Raw genomic sequence first — 20,770 nt, 5'->3', positions numbered from 1 at the left:
CCTCCATGTTTAAAAAGACAACAGCACTAAACCTGTTTAACCATACTTACAGGACAGGGACTACTTTGTGTCACTCACATCTTCATAAGCAACAACGAACGCATCCGGCTAAACTTTAATGTGCAACAAGCGGACATTCAAATTGCTGCTCACAGTTTTAATTCCAACTCTGAGGCCAAATGTGTGCACATGTTCATGATGATGTTCGCTATAAGAAGGCTCTATAGAAAATTAGTGAACATGTATATAATTACAGTAAATTTATGTTTATATGTGCATGTGCATATTTGTGCAATATCATTTGAGACTAACATAACATGAAATTCCCAGAGCAGCTGAGTTTGAGAAAGTTTGTAATGCAAACATCAGGTCTTACAAAGCTTTAAAATAGAGGATGTTCCAAAATTAACCAATGAAGTAAGTTAATGGGGAAATACGGGGAAAACAGCTGTCAACCACAACCTGTACCACAACCAGCTGTCAACCTTCTGAAACAGCAGAAGTTCCACATCTTCAGGGTTTCACATCCGTGAAAGTTTCCAGAGCCTCATCGGTGACTCAACACTGTTATGATGGAGGATTAGAGGAAGGAAAGGGGACCAGCAGAGCCGGTCTTCGTCAGTCCACTGTTCTTCTCTCAGCTGGAATCATGATGTTTCTGATGCTGCTGCTGCTGCTCTCATCAGTGAGTTACACTTACCCAACTACCAATAACATGCTTATAGGATGCTAATAACGCACTGTATGACATTAGACTGCTGAGGTTTCCTTCCTGTGACTCTGATGGTCCTGTTGTGTGTGTCGCAGGATGACGGCGCCCCCGAGCATGTGTCGGGCCAGAAGGAGAACGGCTTATGTGTTTGTAGGGTCAATGCCAGCATGTGGTCGTTCCCCGCTGGGAAGTACAATGCTGTCCTGCAGCAGGTTCAATCCTGTGAAGTTTCTCTGATCAGCCTGCAGGAGAAGGTGAGAGCCTGGGTTGAGGTGGTGACAGTCTGCACCGTTGTGATTGTTTTCGGTTACTACAACAATGCTATCAACATGTGCTTTATCAGTAAATGAAGGTAGCCTTCACAGCTCATCTACACCTTATTGACACATTTGCCAAAATGTTGCAGGGTTTGGACAAAATTGCAGGTTTACACATAATCCAAATGTGGGCGGGTTTAGAAAATAGTTGCTCTATGTGTGGTCATTTAGAGCCACTTCCTGGTTGGCATGTGTCACTTTGATTGACATTTGAGGTGACAGCCAGAGACCCCTGACACATGTGGGCCAGTTAGTCCAACCATGGGTCCAGCACCCAAAGGACACCAGGTATACTTGAACCTGTAACCTTGAGTTCCTGTCAGGTCTCTTCATCCCGAGGAAAGACTGTCCTCGCATGGACCTGTTGGTCACTGTCGAGGAAATCACAGTATTGACTTCGTCAACTGCGAGGAACCTGGGTATCATCCTCAACAACCAACTATCCTGCAGCCCCAACATCACTGCTGTGGCCCGATCCTGCAGATTTGCCCTCTACAATATCCGCTGTATCCGTCTTTCCTCACAAACGATGCAACATCTCCCGCCTTGACTACTGCAACTCTCTCCTGGCTGGACTCCTGGCCTCAGCGACTAAACCATTGCAGCGTATTGAGAACGCTGCAGCATGCCTTGTCTTCAATCTACCCAAATTCTCCCATGTGACCCCCCTCCTCCGTGACCTCCACTGGCTCCCTGTTGCAACCTGCATCCAATTCAAAAAGATGACACTGGCCATCAAGGCCATCAATTAACGGCATCCATCTACCTTCAAACACTGGTCAAAACACATGCCCCGATGCGAGCACTTCGCTCCTCTACTTCAGCTGGCCGGCTAGTACCACCATCGCTGAAATCAAACAAATGTCGCTCAGCAAAGTCCCGACTCTTCTGTTCTGGCGCCTCAGTGGTTGAACAAACTCCCGACCAATGTCAGGACAGCAGGGTCACTTGCCATCTTCCGAAAAAGACTCAAGACTCACCTGTTCAGACTTCACCTCGACTCTGCATAGCATGACTGACTCCCACCCCCCACTTCTATGTTCTTACCTATAGCTCTTTGATTATAGCACTGTTGTACTTAAGGTATCCTTGCTGAACAGCTACTACTTTACTCAGATGAGGACCAAACACTTTTTCACTCTCGATTGGTGATGATATGTTGTGGTAAAATGTAAATGTAAATGGTCTCGGTGCAGGTGCAGGTGTCCAGCTGGCGCCTCCCTCAGATCCAGGCTGTGATCAACAACCTGACGGCACGGCTGCAGCCCCACCGGTACCTGCAGGACCAGGGTCTGTATACGGACCTGTCTCTGCAGCTGCTGGGCCAAGAGCTCAGCCGGCTGGAGGCCGACATCGGCGACCTCCACGGCCAGTTAAACAACGGCCAAACCCAGAAGCTCTCCCGGGAGGTACGGCAGCACTTTGTTCCCGTAGTCACCGAGCAGAACGGAACTGTATCTCTTGTAGGCTATGCATCAGCAACCAGCAATATAATACCGCAATACAGTTCTAGAACACACATGCTTATCTACACTAAACTACCCGTGTACTTTCACTCAAATACCACACTCAATTAAAACCTGCACCCACAATGCACCTGTAACCATGAGGATCTCAAGCTTTGACAATATAAATAGTTTGCATTTTGTGTACATTTTGTCTACAACGGCTGAAATTTCAGAAATTGTGTGTATACAATGGTTGTGTGTACAATGATTTTGTGTGTGTGTGTGTGTGTGTCAGGTGGGTAAACTGCGTGCAACTGTTAACAGGATGCAAACGTCAGACACCATTAACATGAAGACTGTTAAAGAGAAGCTGCGCTATCTGAAGAACGCGGCCGAGTCCTGCAAGTCCATCCCCAAAGACTTCAGAGGTATAAAAGATGTTGCAAGTGTGTGTGTGTGTGTGTGTGTGTGTAGGAGAGCACAAATCTGAAAAGAGCCCCGCCCCTTGAATGTAGACTGGTCAATCAGGGCGTAGCACCAGTCAGCTCTGACCAGGGTCCAGGGGCAGCCTGGTCTAGACCTGGCACCAGTGGGTCTGACCAAGCACCTGTATGTGACAAGTTGAGAACATGTTGGTAACCCCCTTCCCCCTCTGTCTAGGCCGGGACAGGTACTGTGTCAAGGGCCTGCTCTCCAACATCAGCGAGCCCATCATGACGAGGATCGTCCCTCACGGTAAGACCTACATCTCTGGATCGTGGGGCATACAGGCCCAGATGGACAGTGAGGGACAGAAGACCAGCTTCTGGGTTCAGCCACTGCTCAACAGCCACATCTGGGGGAACACAGTGCGTGTGTACCAGACCTACGAAGACTTCATGGCTTCCGCTAACCACAAGGACTTCACCTTCGCCCCGTCGTACACTCACGCCAACACCATTGAGGGTCCCAGCGCCGTCCTTTACGGCGAGGCGTTGTACTACCACTGCTACCGCTCTGCAGATGTCTGCCGCTACGACCTGAACAGCAACACCGTCGAGCGGGTCACACTCCCGGGCACTGGAGTGGGCTTCAGCAACAAGTTCCCGTATTGCTACTATGACTGCCGTGCCAACAGTGATGTGGACGTGGAGGCAGATGAGACTGGACTGTGGGCCCTGTACGCCACTGTTGGCAACCATGGTAACCTTGTGGTGAGCCAGCTAGTTTGGGACAACGAGGCCGAGACGCTCAACGTGTCACAGACGTGGGAGACGAGAATGTTCAAGAAGGCGGTGAGCAACGCCTTCATGGTGTGCGGCGTGCTGTACGCCACTCGCTATGTGGACGAACACCGAGAAGAGGTGTTCTACGCCTTCGACACGGCAACAGGCCGAGAGGACAACTCGCTGGCGCTGCCGCTGGAGAAGGTGGCTAAAGGCATGGCCAGCCTGAGCTACAACCCCACCAACCGGCAGATCTACATGTACAACGATGGGTACCTGCTGGCCTACCAGGCCCACTTCAAGCTATAGACAACCACAAGGTGGTCTGGTCCCCAAAGAGGACATAACAGGGAAATACATTCTTCCGTTTTCTCATCTGCAGTTGCTTCTCAAATTGCATAAACTGGCTATTCTGATTTCGAAAAGGCAACAGGGAAATATATATATATATAGTGTGTCAGAGTCTGTAATGCTTTTGATTTCCGCTTGTTAAACCAGTAAATTATGCTTATTTGCATATAGAGCAGAGAATCCGCCTGTGATCAGATCAGCCAACATGTTATAAATGTTAATGTTATTGCCAGGACTAACCAGGACCAGTATCATATCAGACAGACCACATTGTTAGGACTAGTCAGGCACATCAGAGACTGTATGTTATAACATGGTTTTAATGTAACAAATAATGTTATAAACCTTGAAAATCAATCATAAAAAAATCGAATAAAACTGTTATACATAAACTGTTGTTGGCTGTACGATTAAAATGTGTCATTATTAAGGTTTTAAATTGGCTGCCAGAAATATCTGACCAATCTTCATTTGATCAACTGATGAAATACAAGACTTTCTTAATAAAACAGTTACAATATATTACATTTCTTGTGGCCATCAGTGGACAATAAAGCTGTCATCCTACACAATGTCCCTCCCTGTGTTGATGAATAGTTCTGAGTTCTGATTGTGGTCTTTGGCTGCCACCTTGTGGCCGGTCTGCATTCAGGCATTAATGGGCTCACCCAGGTCCCCATCGGCCCTGGTCAGATGTAACCTGGGTTTTGTGCCTGGTTTGCCCCCCTACAAATCCAACACCACCATTTTTACCATAGTTGACAGATTCTTCCCAAATCACCCTCTGCAGAGCAAACAGCCAAGGGAATGCTTTCTCATCTGTCTTTAGTATCCAACTGGGTCAACAGTTAATACCATGGCTCTGCAGGGTGGTCTTCTACTTGCTGGGAGCCTCAGGTGACCCTTCCTCCAGTTATCACCCTCTGTCCCAGTAGACAGGTGGAGCGCCCCAATACTGCAGTGGTGTCTATCTGTCTTCTCAATGTCCCCAACATCAAGGTTTGTTTTACCTTGCTCGCTCCGCTCTGTAGACTGGGAAAAATCATCAAGGTCAAGGATTCATAAGCCCAGTGTTGAGGTCATATAAAAAAACCTTGTCAGGTACTGATATCAGGGTTTCCACATTATCATTGTACAACGTATTTCTCCTGAACCTCGCTCAGTGGGTTTGTTGCTCAAACCGTCCTGTGAAGACAGAGGTTTGTCTATTAATATTTGTCGTTGTGGTATCTGTTGTACATCTGTGATACTTTTCCTTGCGCTGCTTTCACTGACTCCACTGACTCATGGAGCGTAGTAACTGGATGAATAGTGACCTTGGCCTCGGCCTGTGTGTGTGTGTGTGTGTGTGTGGGTGTGTGTGTGAGAGAGAGAGAGGGAGAGAGAGAGAGAGAGAGAGAGAGAGAGAGAGAGAGTTAAACATTGTTTTAAATGTTGACTGTGTCCACTAAGTTCTCGTATCATTACGCAGGTTGTATAGCTTTAGGCAAGTTGTTAACCCTCATTACATGTTAGCTGAACATGAAAGCACCCATGTTGGGTTGGGGGAACAGTGGTAATCCAGGTGGAGATTAGGGGCTCTGCAGACAGGGACACATACTACCCACATACTAGTGGGTCATAAATTAATATCCAGAGTGATTATGTATCTTTATCTCATTCTGGAGCACGTGAACCAACACCATTATTTTCATGGTTCATCTGGTGGACTTGACTGAGAAGTACCGATATCTGGTCTCTGCTGCTTCCATCGTTCACTTTAATAAGTGTTGTGAACGCCACTACCTGTGATTCGATGATTAATTTGATTTAGAATTGTGTTGTCTGTGTCACCATGACATAAAGTAATTGTTTTAATTAGATAATTTTCACATTATTATTGCTAAATGACACAAATACATTTTTCAAGGAGAAACTGAGATTCTAATGTTTTAATTCTAGCAACAACATGCTGTCCTGGAATCATCTGGTTAAACCCATGTAATGTCACACCCAAGGTCACAGTCAAGGTCACTTTCCAGGTCCCTCTGTGAGTAACGACCTCCTCTGTACCAACGATTAAACATTAAATCATGTAATGGTTCCTGTAATGAGTTTTGTTTGCCTCCGAACAAAGCCTCGGGCTCTTCCTGCTTCCAGCTCAAAGAAGTATAAAAGCCAGTCGAGCACCTGAAAACTCCTTAAAGCACCTGAAAACAGTCAACAGCTGTAGAAGAAACTGAGTTAAACCTTGAGAAGACCAACTTGCCATTCTGATGGAGCAAGATGCTGGTGATGGCGTTCAGCTGGCTGCATACAGACTCAAACTTCCACCGTCAGGACTCGACATGGAGGCGACTCCTGGGGGGTTTGATGGGTCTGGGTACTACCCAGATGGACACGGGTCCCCTGGACCTGATGCTTCTGCTGGCTACGGGACTCTGGACGCACCGCCACACTACGACTTCTACGCCAACACACTGGTGGTTGGCCGGCGGCGGCGTTTCAGGCCGTCTCTGTACCAGCTGCACTTGGATCCTGAGGTGAGGACTCTGAACCAGAAACGCAGAGTTGGCACATTTTAGAGTCTCATATATAGTCTGATAACTAAGACTATAAATAACAATTTAAAAAAGAATGTATTGATTAAAATGTAATAATTACATAAGTTGAACTATCTAATATTCTTCAAAATCTCTGCAGAGTAAATCATTGTGTAAGGGTTTCATTTGTGCTTTTTTCTAATATAAATAAATTAACATTAATTGGACGTTGCTTGCCCAGATTGACTCCAGCCCTCCGGTGTATGAGGAGACAGCAGGTGGACGGATGGAAGAAGAAGAAAACAGCTCAGAGGAAGACAAGGAGGAGCAAAAGGAGCCGCCACCTGAACCGCCTCGCTTTGGCTGGATCCAGGGTGTCATGGTGGGTGTTTAGTTGGATCCAGGGAGTCATGGTGGGTGTTTAGTTGAGACACCCTGGTCAAAGAGGGGACCCCCTATCAAAGAGAGGACCCCCTATTAAACAGGGGACCCCAAATCAAAGAGGGGACCCCCTGGTCAAAGAGGGGACACCCTGGTTAAAAAGGGCACCCGAGTGTTTGTTTACTACAAAGATACAAATATTAGGAAAATATGCATGAACACTTTAATTGACAATAAATTATTTTTTATCAACCTCTCAGTCTGTGGTTGCAACCAGACTGTATGAAGTTGTCATGGTGACGTCACCTATTGGTTTGTGGACGACTAACATTTGAGACCATAAACTCATGTTTATAATGTTTACTGAGATAATAAATCAAGAGAGAATTAGGGTAATTTTCTCAAAGACTTCTATACAATCAGACAGGAGTCGCTCCCCGGTTGGTCAGCAGAGATAATGGCTGCTGGTTTTCTCCAGATCTTGTGTATTTGGTCTCTTCTGTCAGTAACTGTGTGTCTGTTTGCAGGTGCGCTGCATGTTGAACATCTGGGGGGTGATCCTGTACCTGAGGCTGCCTTGGATCACGGCTCAAGCTGGTGTCGGTAGGTCCAACAGAACCCTTGTGCTTGGTCAAGTCCGGTCCAAGTATTACATACTATTCATGTCCTCCTGTCAGGTCTGACCTGGGTGATCATCCTGCTGTCTGCCTGTATAACTGGGATCACTGGTCTGTCGACCTCGGCCATCGCTACCAACGGCAAGGTCAAAGGAGGTCAGTCTACTCAGATTCATGCAACAATCTGTTTAATAACCGTATGATTACAACCGACAAACGGATCCAAAACAAGTCAGCCGGATACAACATTTTGTTAATTGGATATTTGCCTTTATCAATGTTGGATTGATCTGACATTGTTCAACTTTAATGTTGATGATTCTGTCCAAACACTAGAAACAAGCACAACATAAAAGCAATGATGGAATTGAAGATTATTGAATATTGATTATTATTGATCAATACTTGGAAACAGACACAATGGGCCCTGGTTTCGTACAGCAGGCGCAGTCGGGGCTCAGCGCACTTGCGCCGCGCCGACAGGGTGTGTCTGCCTGGACTTTGCAAGTTTCGTGCAAGGCGCAGTCCGGCGCAGGCACTCCTCCCATCACTCCTACCCCCACAAGTGGGAAAGAGGGAGGAGAGAAGGCGTCGAGTGGGAGACGAGGAGGAGAGAAGGCGTCGAGTGGGATTAACACAGCCGATTCAGATCTTCACCAATCAAATGAGCTCCTCTCCTCACCTTTAATGTGCCGAGGCGAGGTGCAGTGCAAGTTTCGTCACTTGACAACCCAATGATAGAAGACAGCAGCAGCAGCAGCAGCAGCAGTGCCAGATGGCTTAGAGAGATGTGAACTCGTTAGTTTGCATCACAGTTTCAGCTGTGTTAATTCAGTCAGGCTGAGTTTCCGTTACGCGTGCCATCCGCCTTTGATCTGTCAGATGTGACGGGACAATCTATATAGATATAAATTCACGTGTTGATTCAATTAGTTGCATTAAATAGTGTTTGTTGTGATTATTTATTGCATTTAAATGTGCCTGGAACTGTGGAAACCTGCCTGTGAGGTCTTGGTGACGTGTGCGCGCCGGTGAGCCAAACTGCCACCAGCTGTAATTTGCCTTGCGCCGAAAGTAGACCAGGTTGGAGCTGGCGGGCTTTCGGTGCTGTCTCGGCGCGGCTTTTTGGCACGAAACTTCCACTGCGCCAAGCTGAATCTGTGACACCTCCCCCTGCTGCGCCGCCACACCCATCTCGGCGCAGGCGATCCACCAAACTGCCAAACTGACCGTGCGCAAGGCTGCGCTGGTCGAAACTTGCATTGCGCCAGCTCCGCCACCCTGCGCCACCCTGCGCTGCGCCACGAAACTAGGGCCCCATCTCACCCAACATTATGCAAGCTGACCTTTATAGTCTTTCAGAGAACATAGAGTCATTTTCATTGGTTAGCACAAAAGAGAAGGATATACTTCCAAAACAAAAGCCCACATTTTAGACATACAGCCTCTTTGTTCGAATCAACCTGCTAGATTTGTAAAACATTATACAAACTCAATTTAGATTAACTTCGTGTTTTCAGGTGGGACCTACTTCCTGATCAGTCGCAGCCTGGGTCCAGAGCTGGGCGGCTCCATTGGTCTGATCTTTGCCTTTGCCAATGCTGTTGCCGTGGCAATGCACACGGTGGGTTTCGCTGAGACCGTCACTGACCTCATGGATGTAAGTAGTGTGTTACACAGCTTCCCTTCCTGTTCAAACAGACGTTTTTCTCAAAAACACCAAAATGCTTCTTCCTCAGGAAAACGGAGTTGTCATGGTCGACAAGATCAATGACATCCGCATCATCGGCATCATCACAGTCACATGTCTGCTGGGTATCTCATTGGCTGGTATGGCGTGGGAGTCAAAGGTCAGCTCAAAATAAAGATTAAGTACATGCAAGGAATGAATTAGCCACATAAATCACGTTTCACATGAAAGGCTAAGTGACACAAAAGCTAAAGACTTCCTCGTTTTCAGCATGCGAGCTGGACAAACTCATTATGCATAATTCACTAGAAACCTGTTATATATAAAGCTTAGCTAGTGGGTCAAGGGAAAGTAAACCATTAACATTTATTATGCCTCCACAGGCCCAGGTTGTGTTCTTCCTGGTCATCATGGTGTCATTTGTCAGCTACATCGTTGGAACCATTAGTCCTCCATCACCATGGAAACAAGCCAAAGGATTCTTCAGCTACAAAGGTAACGGTTCCGTCTTTGCTCAGATATCAACATGTGTGTAATGTAGGCTGACAAACCTTTGAGCTGCTCCCTCGGTCTCTTCAGTAACTATTTCACCTCCACAGCCGACATCTTTGCTGCCAACTTCGTGCCCGGCTGGCATGGACCAGAGGGAAGCTTCTTCGGCATGTTCTCCATCTTCTTCCCCTCCGCCACAGGCATCCTGGCCGGGGCCAACATCTCTGGAGATCTGAAGGTCTGATCAGGGTTTCATTCTTTCGACCGTGTGTTATTCTCAACATGCCTGATGGCCTCACACATCATCCTCTTCCCCCACAAGTTAACGCTCACTATTGCATTTTGCTAATAACTGGAGGCAAGTGCCATATGGAAGGAGCTTTTGCCTAGACAGAGTGTGATCTCATCCTGTGTGATCTGTGGCCTTTCCGAGGCCTCGAGCCAGTGACGTCTTTGTTTTTTGTCCATTTGCAACCAGAAGTAACATGAGTGGGCGGGGCCAAGTACAACCAAACACTGAATTCACGGCCAATAAGGTTAATACACACTATGAAATGGTTAAAGTTGCTATTGACAACATTGATAACATCCAGCCACTAGATGTCGCACTCCCCCCATCGATTGCATTCATGTCGCAACACAGCTGTTGCTCGAAGTGCATGCGCCCTCAATGGGTTGCCAGTTCGTTGCACAACCGCCAATGCCGCACGCTTACCGTCAAACTCACCATTTTTCTGTTTTTTTCCACACTAACTGGCTACCCCAAAGACTCTTGAGCCCTGACAACGCAGAGATACTATGTGATACCAGTTGTTATTCTATTGGCTCACAAGCCTTGCTAGAAGCTGCAGCCACACATCTACACAAACATAAACAAAACATTAATTTTGGACCCGTCAAATTATTTTTAAATGATTAATTCACAATCAAAAAAGTGATACTTTGATTCTGCACCTTTCTAAAAGCTCTGTGGATGTTTTTGTTTTGTTTTAATTATTTGTTTGAATAAAAATGTTATCAATATGAACTTTAAATGTGTAAAATCTCCAAGGCAGACCTCATCTGTCCATTAGGTGAACAGAGCAATCTACCGTTGTGTCATCTGCACACTAATTACCATTAAATTCTTCTCATCATACAATGATTGTTCATCTTTGGTAAACATAGTCATGTAAATGTATTTCTGTAAGAAACATTTGTGTGTTTGTCTCCTCCCCAGAATCCAAATGTGGCCATCCCCAGAGGAACGCTAATGGCGATCTTCTGGACGACCATCTCCTACCTCATCATCTCTGCAACCATCGGTACATTGTGTCCCAACATAACATTTTTAATTCAGGATTAAATATGAGTTAGTTGTGCTGGTTAATCCATATGAGGGCCAGCAAATCCAGAGTAAAGCTCCTCAAGATCCACCAGATATCTGATGTAGATCCATTGTAGCCCCTCTGGACTCTTCAAGCCAGTTTAACATATAATGTAAAATTTCTGCTTGTTGAAGTCACACGTTTACACTATTTTAATTATTTTATCTATACTTGTGTTGATTAATTTCCCAGTTTGGGGTTCATGGAATCCATCTATCCGGAAACATAAAGATTAAAACCACAGTGATTCATTTCTCAGTTAAAAAGAAACATTCCCAAGTAGACTAGTTCACCAGGATGAGTCCCGTGTCCCAAATACTGGTTTTGTTACTACCAATAACCAGTCACAATAATAGTAACAGACAATATGCATTTTATGTATTCTAGGATGGCTTGTTGTTTTGTATAATCTGATGTGTTTCCTGCCTGTCTCTGTGCGTTTCCTGCCTGCCTAACAGGATCCTGTGTGGTGCGACAGGCGTCTGGCTCGCTGAACGACTCCCTGTTGGCCTCCTCATCTGAGTGCGTGGGTTTAGCGTGTCGGTTCGGGTGGGACTTCACCGACTGCATCAGCAACAACACGTGTTCCTACGGCATCAGCAACTACTACCAGGTCAGCAAGTTCTCTCCCAAGGACAGGTTCCATATGGCTTTGTTTCATCCGGGGTTCTCTGACACCGGTGACACTGAAATCTGGTGATTCTTGGGACCCAACAGGACTTTCAACCACTAAGAGGTTTTCGTTGCCTAAACCAACTTTTTTCTAACCCTAACTTAGGGTCTAAGGGTCTACGGGTCTATGGGTCTGAGGATTTGAGGGACTGAGGGTCTGAGGGTCTGATGGTCTACAGGTGTAAGAGTCTAAGGGTTTGAGGGTTTGAGCGACTGAGGGTTTGAGGGGCATGATGAGAAACTGGCTCATCAAAGAGCTGATTGGCTCTTAGCTTCTTTTTTTGCTGATTTACTAGTTTCATGTTTTCATAGTGAGATGTTTAAAACCTGTATGTTAACGTTAGGTAAAGAGCACATTAGTATTATGATTATTATTGTCATATGACGCCCTCACCCCATACTCCCGCAGCACCTCCCACAAAATCTCCAGAGGGACCCGGTCATACGTCTTCTCCAAGTCCACAAAACATGTAGACTGGATGGGCATATTCCCAGGCCACCTCCAGGATCCTTGTGAAAGTAAAGAGCTGGTCCATTGTTCCAAGGTCAGGATAGAACCCACATTATTCCTCTTCAATCAGAGGTTCAACTAACAGCCGGACCCTCGTTTCCAGCACCTTGCAGTAGACTTTACCAGGGAGGCTGATACCCCTGTAGTTGGCACCCACTCTCTGCCACTGACCGAAAGTCCTTCTCCATGGCTGCTCCAAACTCCTTCCACACCCGCTGCTTTGCCTCCCTCACGGCAGAGGGAATTATTATTATTATTATTATTATTATTATTATTATTATTATTATTATTATTATTTCTCCAGTCTATGAGTCTGGTCTCGGCCTTCCCTCCTCTCATCACTGCTGGAATCTTTGGAGCGACACTGTCATCTGCTTTGGCCTGTTTGGTGTCTGCTCCCAAAGTCTTCCAGGTATACACACACACACACACACACACACACACACACACACACACAGAGACTGTATTTTGTGATCCCTGTTCTTATTTAAACCTGTTTTTCTTTCTTATCGTCTCTGCTGTTAATAAGTCTGTTTCCTCTGGTAGTGTCTGTGTAAGGACCAACTCTACCCGTTCATCGGCTTCTTCGGGAAAGGTTATGGCCAGAACGACGAGCCCCTCCGTGGCTACCTGCTAACGTACGTCATCGCCGCCTCCTTCATACTAATTGGTGAGAACCTGCTGCTGTTATTGTTATTAAAGTATTTTCTTTGTTCTGTTTTTATTCTTTATATCGGAGAGATAAATCGTGGAGCAATGAAAAACATGTCGGGGAGACTTGAAAGAAAACTGAATAAAAACTGCTAAAAGTCTGCTAAAGTAAAAGAACCCTACAGGGTATTTATTATTATTATTATTATTATTATTATTATTATAATAATAATAATAATAATAATAATAATAACGGTAATGATAATAATAATAATAATAATAATAATAATAATAATAATTCATAGGATTTATGTTTGGATACTCAAAGATGCTTCACATGAGATGCTGGTCAAATACAGAATACAAAAATAAAATACTCAGACACATTTCATTACCTCCACAGAATGTGGCCATGTGGGTCTAAAAGCAGTTAAAGTCTCAGTGGAGACAGAGATAAAACATCCAAATGAGAAAATAGAAAATAAAATTACTGTAAATGGGAAACGTGCTACAAGACGTCCAAACCAACCGTCTCTACGCTGATGAGACTTAACTGTTCACATCTTTATCTTCAGCTCACAAGTCTCGTTTTGTACTTTACCAATAACATTGGCGATATATAAAAGATGCATTTCCTGTTCTTCACAATAAAAGCCACACTGTGTTTTGCCATTATGATCCTTTTTTTTTGAAGCAGCAGCAAGAAATAATAGGTTTGTATTTAGTCAGCAGAAAATCAATCAGATACGTTTACAGTTGTCCTGATGACATCATATAGAGTTTTCATCGAGGATGTTTGACCCGCTACTAAAACTACAGCATCTAAATATATTGAACTGCTATCACATAAAAAAGCAGACTTTAATGACTTTAAATCCATAATGAATTGTGTTTCCAGCTGAGTTGAACACCATCGCTCCGATCATCTCCAACTTCTTCCTGTGCTCCTACTCGCTGATCAACTTCAGCTGCTTCCACGCCTCCATCACCAACTCGCCAGGTACGAAACTTCACCGGGTACAGAACCTCCCCAGGTACAAACACACATGTGGCTTTAACCATATTAGTACTTCCTTTAAAAACAACAACATATGGAGTGATAGTAAAACAATCACTACGGTGCCCCACCAGAATTGTGTGGATTTAGAGATGATGACTTTGCTGTGTTTGACTCTTGGAGGCTATATCAGCCAATCAGCAGCCCATACCCTCTACAGAGGTCCACAGACCTCACAAGCCTGACACAGACACAGTGAGCAGGCAGGGCACATCAGGATCTGATGTGTCTTGGCTGAATTAATTCAAAATCCACACAGGTTTTTGAGGAGGTGCGGATATTTTAATTTGTACTTTAGAACAAAATCTGATTCCAGCTTTTTTCTCAGTGACAGAGCTCCCTCTCTTCATTCACTCTCTAGCCTGCTTGACCACCAATGCACTCTCTCTCTCACTCATTCTCAGTGTGCATTCTCCAGGTTGGCGTCCCTCCTTCAGATTCTACAGTAGGTGGCTCTCCCTGCTGGGCTCCGTGGTCTGTGTGGTGATCATGTTCTTGCTGACTTGGTGGTCAGCCCTCATCGCCTTCGGCATCGTCTTCTTCCTGCTGGGATTCAGCCTCTACAAGAAACCCGGTAAACTGGTAAACTCTCACACAGTCATGTGAACAGCCATCTCCATCCTCCATCTCAACGCATGCTGCTCTTCTGTACCCAGCGGTGAACTGGGGCTCCTCGGTGCAGGCCAGCTCCTACAACATGGCCCTGAACCAGTGTGTAGGCCTGAACCACGTGGATGACCACGTCAAGAACTACAGGTCAGTCACTAGTTTCTCTTTTCTGGGCCGAATGTGGAAGAGGACAATTGTTTTGTGACTTTTTAGTATTTGGAAGGGAATGTGATTGTTTCAAATGAGCTCCACTGAAGGAAATGTTTCCCAGCATATGTAAGAGGAACTGCTTCCTGTCAACTGAAAACCTGAGAAAGAGATGACTGATCTGGGCTAGAGGTGGCCAATGTGGTCACCCCTGGTGGCTGGATGAGTCCAAGTGTGGAAATGGACCAGGTGTGGAGGTGGCCCAGGTGTGGAAGTGGACCAGGTGTGGATGAGTCGCAGGTGTGGAGGTGGACCAGGTGCAGAGAATTAGACCCTAACAGACGAGTGTAAACAGGGATGATTTTTGTATTAGCTTTGTTGTTGAGAGTTTGATAAGAAGATCAATACTCATATATGTGATCACATATCGGTATGAAGCTCTAGGGTTCTGGTTATACAGCAGAGGGTTAAAGCAACAAATGGGTCATAGAAACCAAAGTATGTTTGTTCTCCCCCTCCAGACCTCAGTGTTTGGTGCTAACTGGTCCTCCCAGCCAACGCCCTGCTCTGGTGGATCTTGTTACCTGTCTCACAAAGGATCTCAGTCTCATGATCTGTGGCAACGTGGTCCCTGTGAGTCCAGACCAGCACCCACAGACACACCAACAGCTTGTCAATACATTTCAATCTTGTGATTCGTGTAAATTGACACAAATTTAAATATGTTCTGTGTCACTGATCAATCAGGTGATCAGATGATGCTGCTCTGCTGTTGGATGTGGAGGAGGGACCATGAAAAGATATCCTAATTAAAAAACACTATTGTCAACCTTTCATTGATCCTACCACATCTACCGCCATCTTAACAGGAAGTGGTTCAGTAGTAAAGCCCGCCTCCTGCTCCATTTCATTGGCAGCCTGGGCAGCCGAGTCTGACATTGAGGCCAGGCTTGGCATACCAGAGGACCTGTACCTAAACTGTACCTAGTTATTTTAAACCCAACCATGAGATTTTTTGTAAACCGAAGGGTTTTGTTGATTAAACATAACGTTTGAAAGTTGTGTGAGCGGCACAAAAAAATGTCCATGTACGAACCAATAGATTTAAATGTTGAGACTCTGTTGGACACAACTTTACATTTATGATTCAGGAAAAACACAAGAATAAACATATTTTAAATGTTTCAAAGACCCATCCCCCATTTCACCCATCTGAACCGACCCGTCTAATCCTGTACTCGTCAGGCTGGTCCGTCCCCATCAGTGGTGGAGTCGGCGAGCAGCAACAGTCACGTGACCTGGTTGAACCAGCGGAAGGTGAAGTCGTTCTACAGAGGTGTGGTGGCTGCAGAGCTACGATCCGGAGTCAACATGCTGCTGCAGGTCAGAATCACAAGGTCACAAGGTTTATTTGTTGTTGTTGTTTGCTGATGAAATGCAGTTTTTCGTCCCTTATGCTCTTGACCTCTTGTCACCAATATCACTGACACTGTTAGATGGTCCCAGTGATGTTCTGATGCTTTTGATCATCCCCTTCTGTCTTATTGCTCCTCCTGGGAATTAAGCTTTGTTCTGCTCAATTCTAATGAACTGTGTCCATTAACTGACCTTTGTTGAAGCCTGTCTCACAAAATCAGCCAACTTTGGGGTTAACCCTGGTGTCTCACTCTCAGGAACACAGAGTCACGGTCGAATGTTATGAGTTGACCTTGTGAATAGAAAATGTTCTTGAGAATTAATGATATTAAAATAAATAAGTAGCTACAGTGTGCCTTGTGAAAAAATGTTTGCAAGCATTCAAGCAACATCATACTGCTTCATCATACCGCAGTAGTATTTCTGCATTACTACATCAAAAATAGCATGAATGTTAAAAGTTTGATCTTGTGATTACTCATTATTGAAGATATTTTAATTAAATAAAATTAAACACAAACCAGATGCTTAACATGTGACTATGGCCTTTCTCATATTAGTGCCAGGTGGTACGCAGCTGTGTGAGATCAGTTATTCTCTTCTTCTTGTCCACCAGGGGGCAGGTTTGGGTCGGATTAAGCCAAACGTTCTGCTGATGGGTTTCAAGAAAGATTGCTGCAGCGACACACCTCAGGCTGCACACAACTACATAGAAATACTGCAGTGAGTAAGGGAGGATCAATAGAGAGACTAAGTACTGCCTTTTCCTGTCCAGAAAATCACAGGTTGTAGTAGTACCAACAGAGAACCGCAGTCTCAGAGTTGGAGGTACTGACTCTCATTCAGACTGCTCCGCACTCGGCTGCAAACCCCCGAGTGCTGCAGCTCATGTTCTTCTGAAGTCAACAGAACCACATCATCTGCAAAAGGCAACACCTTCCTTCCCCTGGCCACGCATTGAAAGGAGTATATGGAGTTGTGTTGGACCAAACGTATAGAACAAGTACAGTGAACTACATCTCTGGTCTCACACAAAGTACGTCACCAACACGGCTGAAGCATATTTTGCTTAACTTAACTCTGTTCCATCACTATTATATATATATATATATATATATATAACATTATCTTGGCAGATGAGGGACCTGTTGTTAGTGTGAGTAACATTACATCCTGGTACCGAACACACAGACAGACCTGTTGTGAGTAACATTACATCCGTTCGTGGAAACTCTTTACTAGAATGGATTTACAGTCTGAGACTTCAGTTAGAACACAACATGTAAAATTATCTTTTAAATGAGCAAACATCAGATGTGTAATTAATGCCACAATTCAAATGGGATCAATAAATTATTTGTCTCATGCCGTTGACTTTTCTTCTAAAATAAGGGCAAATGGTGGTGCACAGGAAGGGGTGGGACTTAGTCTGTCTATAAGCCCCATTGTGTGCGTGTGTGTGTGTGTGTGCGTGTGTGTCTTTGGGTGCATGTATACTTTTGAATAACTGTATAAGCTCTGATAATGTGATCATTTTAGGCGTCCATGTGTTTCAGCGATGCCTTCGACCTGCAGTACGGCGTCTGCCTGCTGAGGATGAAGGAGGGTCTGGATTTCTCCCCTTCAGCTCCATCACATGGTGAGACCAGCATGTTAAATAAACTCTGCGGTTGCAGCTTCACCAGAGTGAACAAAGAGAAAATAGTGATTTGTTGTGTCTGTGTAGCTTCTCTGTCAATTGAGCCCGAGCTTCAGCCTGTCACGCTGTTCCAGAAGAAACAAGGAAAGAAAACCATCGATGTGTACTGGCTGTCCGACGACGGAGGTGTGATCATCTCTCCATCCATCAATCACCTTCTTATACCATATTATGGCAGGTCTCCTCATCATTTTGCCTACCAGGTCTGACCCTGCTGCTGCCCTACCTGCTGACTCGGAGGAGGCGCTGGTCCAGGTGTAAGGTCCGAGTGTTCGTGGGGGGAGAAACCGACAGGAAGGAAGAGCGGAGGGAGGAGTAAGCACTTGGGTTGCTTCCTTATCGATCAGTTTACTTACTTGTTAAAATAGTTTTAACATTGCTAATTCTAAAAACATAGAAGAGCACAATCAAAACCTTGTTAGGACCTGACGTACAACATTTCTCTGCTAGACACATGTTGGATGTTCTGGTAAAAATATGTGTTTAAGTGGAATTAGACTTTGGAGATATGGTGCAGCTATTTGTTCCACTTCTATGCCAAACCGTATTTTCTGGTTAACGTTTACTCAGGTAATGTGTTCTGTTACTTTTAGTACATTTAAAAAGGCAAACACTCCATTTTCACATCAGATTAAAATCTAGTCCAACCAAACTAATCCTGAGATCATTCTGAAACACCATCCCGTTTACTCATCCAGCAGCTCCCTCTTCCAAGACAAATCAATCAGTCATGATTAAAAGAAGGTTGCTGTGGTTAAGTATGAGAAAAATTGAGAACTTTATTGTACATATTATTTCAGAAAGAAGGTCCCATGGGGACTCCTTCAGGGGGGGCATTTAACCCCTCTATTCTCTTTCAAGGGTGTTGGCACTGATCCAGAAGTTCCGTCTTGGTTTCCATGATGTTGAAGTGCTGCCTGACATCTACCAGAACCCGCAGCCTGGAAGGTAAACTGGTTTACACTCCTGTAGCAGTGCGTCTGCATTATTTGGAGGTTGTGTGCACGCCAGGGAGACAAATTACTGTGGCACATTGCATGTCATTTCTTTTGGTTTTATATAATTGTTGTAATATAGACTGATATTGTTTTAACAATGGATCAGATCATTACCGATCATCCCTGCTTGTCTCTATCTGCTTAGTGTTCATCAGTTTGAGGAGATGGTGGGTCGCTTCAGGCTGGATACCAAGCCCAAACTGGACTCTGATTCTGGGCGACCAAGACAGCAGGAGGAGCCGTGGATCATCACGGACCAGGATTTAGAGAGGAACAAGGACAAGGTCTGACAACACACAGAAATGCTCACACTCATTCACAAATAACCTTTTCTTCTTCCTGTCGTCCTCAAATGACTTGTAAACTTTTTCCATTTGTTCAGTCTCTTCGTCAAATCCGTCTGAACGAGGTTCTGCAGTTCTACTCCAGAGAAGCTGCTCTGATTGTTGTGTGAGTACAGTATTTATTCATTGTAGCTCTTGATTACTTTTTATCGGGACGGCGGTGTTATTTACGTGGTACGCTAAATGCACCATGTGTCCTACAGTTAAATCATTCTGGGGTTTGTTTGTCATTTTTGACGCCTGTCAGCATGAAGAGAAGAGTCTCTTTTTCAATAGTTGAACAGGATGTCTTCCCTCTTTGTTCTTCCTGACAGCACCATGCCGGTGGGGAGGAAAGGAGTCTGTCCCAATACCCTTTACCTGACCTGGCTGGACTTCCTGTCACATGATCTAAGACCTCCGGTCCTGTTGGTCAGAGGCAACCAGGAGAATGTCCTCACTTTCTACTGCCAATGAAACGCAGAGACTGACATAAAGCTGTTCAATTAAAACGTAATAACTAACTAACATCTGGACATCAAGATTTAGACACGTCAATGCTCTGATGATTATCTCATCCTGTAATTGACATTTGATTCAAATAATAACAATGTTCCCTTTAATTCAACAATTGATTTACATAGTGATGATGTACACAGGAACATATTTATATGTAGAGCTGTTAGTGACTGTACAAAATTTGTAATGGTTGAGAATTATGAGCACAAACATGTTTTTATTTCCATAAATGTAAGCGTGAGTTACATTATTGCACTTTTATTTAAGGTTTAATAACAAAAGACTTCAGACTTCCTGAACTCTGACTTGACTAACCCTGAACTCTGAGTAATCTAAACCTGAACTCTAACTTGATTAACCCTGAACTCTGACTTGACTAAATCTGAATCTTGTCTTGACTAACCCTGGACTCTGGACCCTGTATTTATCTAAACCTAAACTCTGCCATGATGAACCCTGAACTGACTTGACTAACCTTGAACTCTGACCTTATTTAACCATGAACTCTGAATTGACTAACCCTGAATTAGGGATTGTAAATTGAAAAAATACCCAAGTTGAAAGATTTTCTATTGTTTTGGAATCCAAAAATGTATTTGTAAAAATGCATAACTCTTGAAATAATTCCTATTCATATGAATTATGGTTTCTTATTTTGCTCGCAGTACCACTTTTGCAGTAGGGGGCACACTTTCTGCTCAGATTCATTCAGTCTTCTTAAAACAGTTGGAATCTAAGTAGCAAAAATATCACACATTTAGGTTATTTTGTTTTTTGATTAAATAATTGATACTAATTTACATATTGTCTTCTTTGGATTTAGCTAGTGTTTTATATTGCATATTTTGAGTATTTTATTGATTGATTAAATCACTGTTAAACAATTAATTGATTAGTTCAGTGAGTATAACACTTAGCCCAATATTTAGAACAAGGAGCTGGGAAACGAACACCCAATCTTCTGATTGAAGGACAACTCACTCTATGTCTGAGCCACAGTTTGGATACTCAGGTTTATATTAATCCGAACTAAAATTTGTTTGTGATAATAGGCTGTTTCCTTTTC

At 44.4% G+C, this 20,770-nt stretch overlaps 2 protein-coding genes across 2 annotated transcripts; both read left to right on the top strand.

The window, feature by feature from the left end:
* The first annotated feature begins 580 nt into the window (after positions 1 to 580).
* olfm4l2 (olfactomedin 4-like 2) lies at positions 581 to 4,588 on the top strand. Its single transcript, XM_084017406.1, has 5 exons — positions 581 to 685; positions 808 to 966; positions 2,226 to 2,438; positions 2,773 to 2,905; positions 3,138 to 4,588. The coding sequence occupies exons 1-5, from the start codon at positions 650 to 652 to the stop codon at positions 3,989 to 3,991; spliced, it is 1,395 nt and encodes a 464-aa protein (XP_083873532.1). The 5' UTR covers positions 581 to 649; the 3' UTR covers positions 3,992 to 4,588.
* Positions 4,589 to 6,288: 1,700 nt separating this feature from the next.
* slc12a3 (solute carrier family 12 member 3) lies at positions 6,289 to 20,162 on the top strand (the record flags this gene model as incomplete). The annotated part of the gene is made up of 24 exons (XM_084017918.1): positions 6,289 to 6,555; positions 6,797 to 6,937; positions 7,464 to 7,539; positions 7,614 to 7,709; positions 9,074 to 9,213; positions 9,293 to 9,403; positions 9,627 to 9,738; positions 9,843 to 9,973; positions 10,955 to 11,039; positions 11,561 to 11,715; positions 12,590 to 12,697; positions 12,832 to 12,955; positions 13,835 to 13,936; positions 14,412 to 14,567; positions 14,650 to 14,749; positions 15,271 to 15,382; positions 15,995 to 16,132; positions 16,782 to 16,888; positions 17,722 to 17,990; positions 18,068 to 18,179; positions 18,726 to 18,812; positions 19,008 to 19,146; positions 19,245 to 19,312; positions 19,521 to 20,162. The coding sequence occupies 24 exons, from the start codon at positions 6,289 to 6,291 to the stop codon at positions 19,660 to 19,662; spliced, it is 3,078 nt and encodes a 1,025-aa protein (XP_083874044.1). The 3' UTR covers positions 19,663 to 20,162.
* Positions 20,163 to 20,770: the final 608 nt, after the last annotated feature.

Source organism: Eutrigla gurnardus, assembly GCF_963514095.1.
Source record: "Eutrigla gurnardus genome assembly, chromosome: 9".
Taxonomy (NCBI): domain Eukaryota; kingdom Metazoa; phylum Chordata; class Actinopteri; order Perciformes; family Triglidae; genus Eutrigla; species Eutrigla gurnardus.
Note: the sequence above shows the minus strand (reverse complement) of the source record. Positions and strands in the feature narration are given on the sequence as shown.

What these genes read in the sequence shown, in the direction of transcription:
- olfm4l2 (XM_084017406.1), top strand. Translation starts at nt 650, where the DNA reads ATGATGTTTCTGATGCTGCTGCTGCTGCTCTCATCA. An exon ending in TGCTGCTGCTGCTCTCATCA is followed by an intron (nt 686 to 807) that starts GTGAGTTACACT and finishes TGTGTGTCGCAG; the next exon opens with GATGACGGCGCCCCCGAGCA. An exon ending in CCCAGAAGCTCTCCCGGGAG is followed by an intron (nt 2,439 to 2,772) that starts GTACGGCAGCAC and finishes TGTGTGTGTCAG; the next exon opens with GTGGGTAAACTGCGTGCAAC.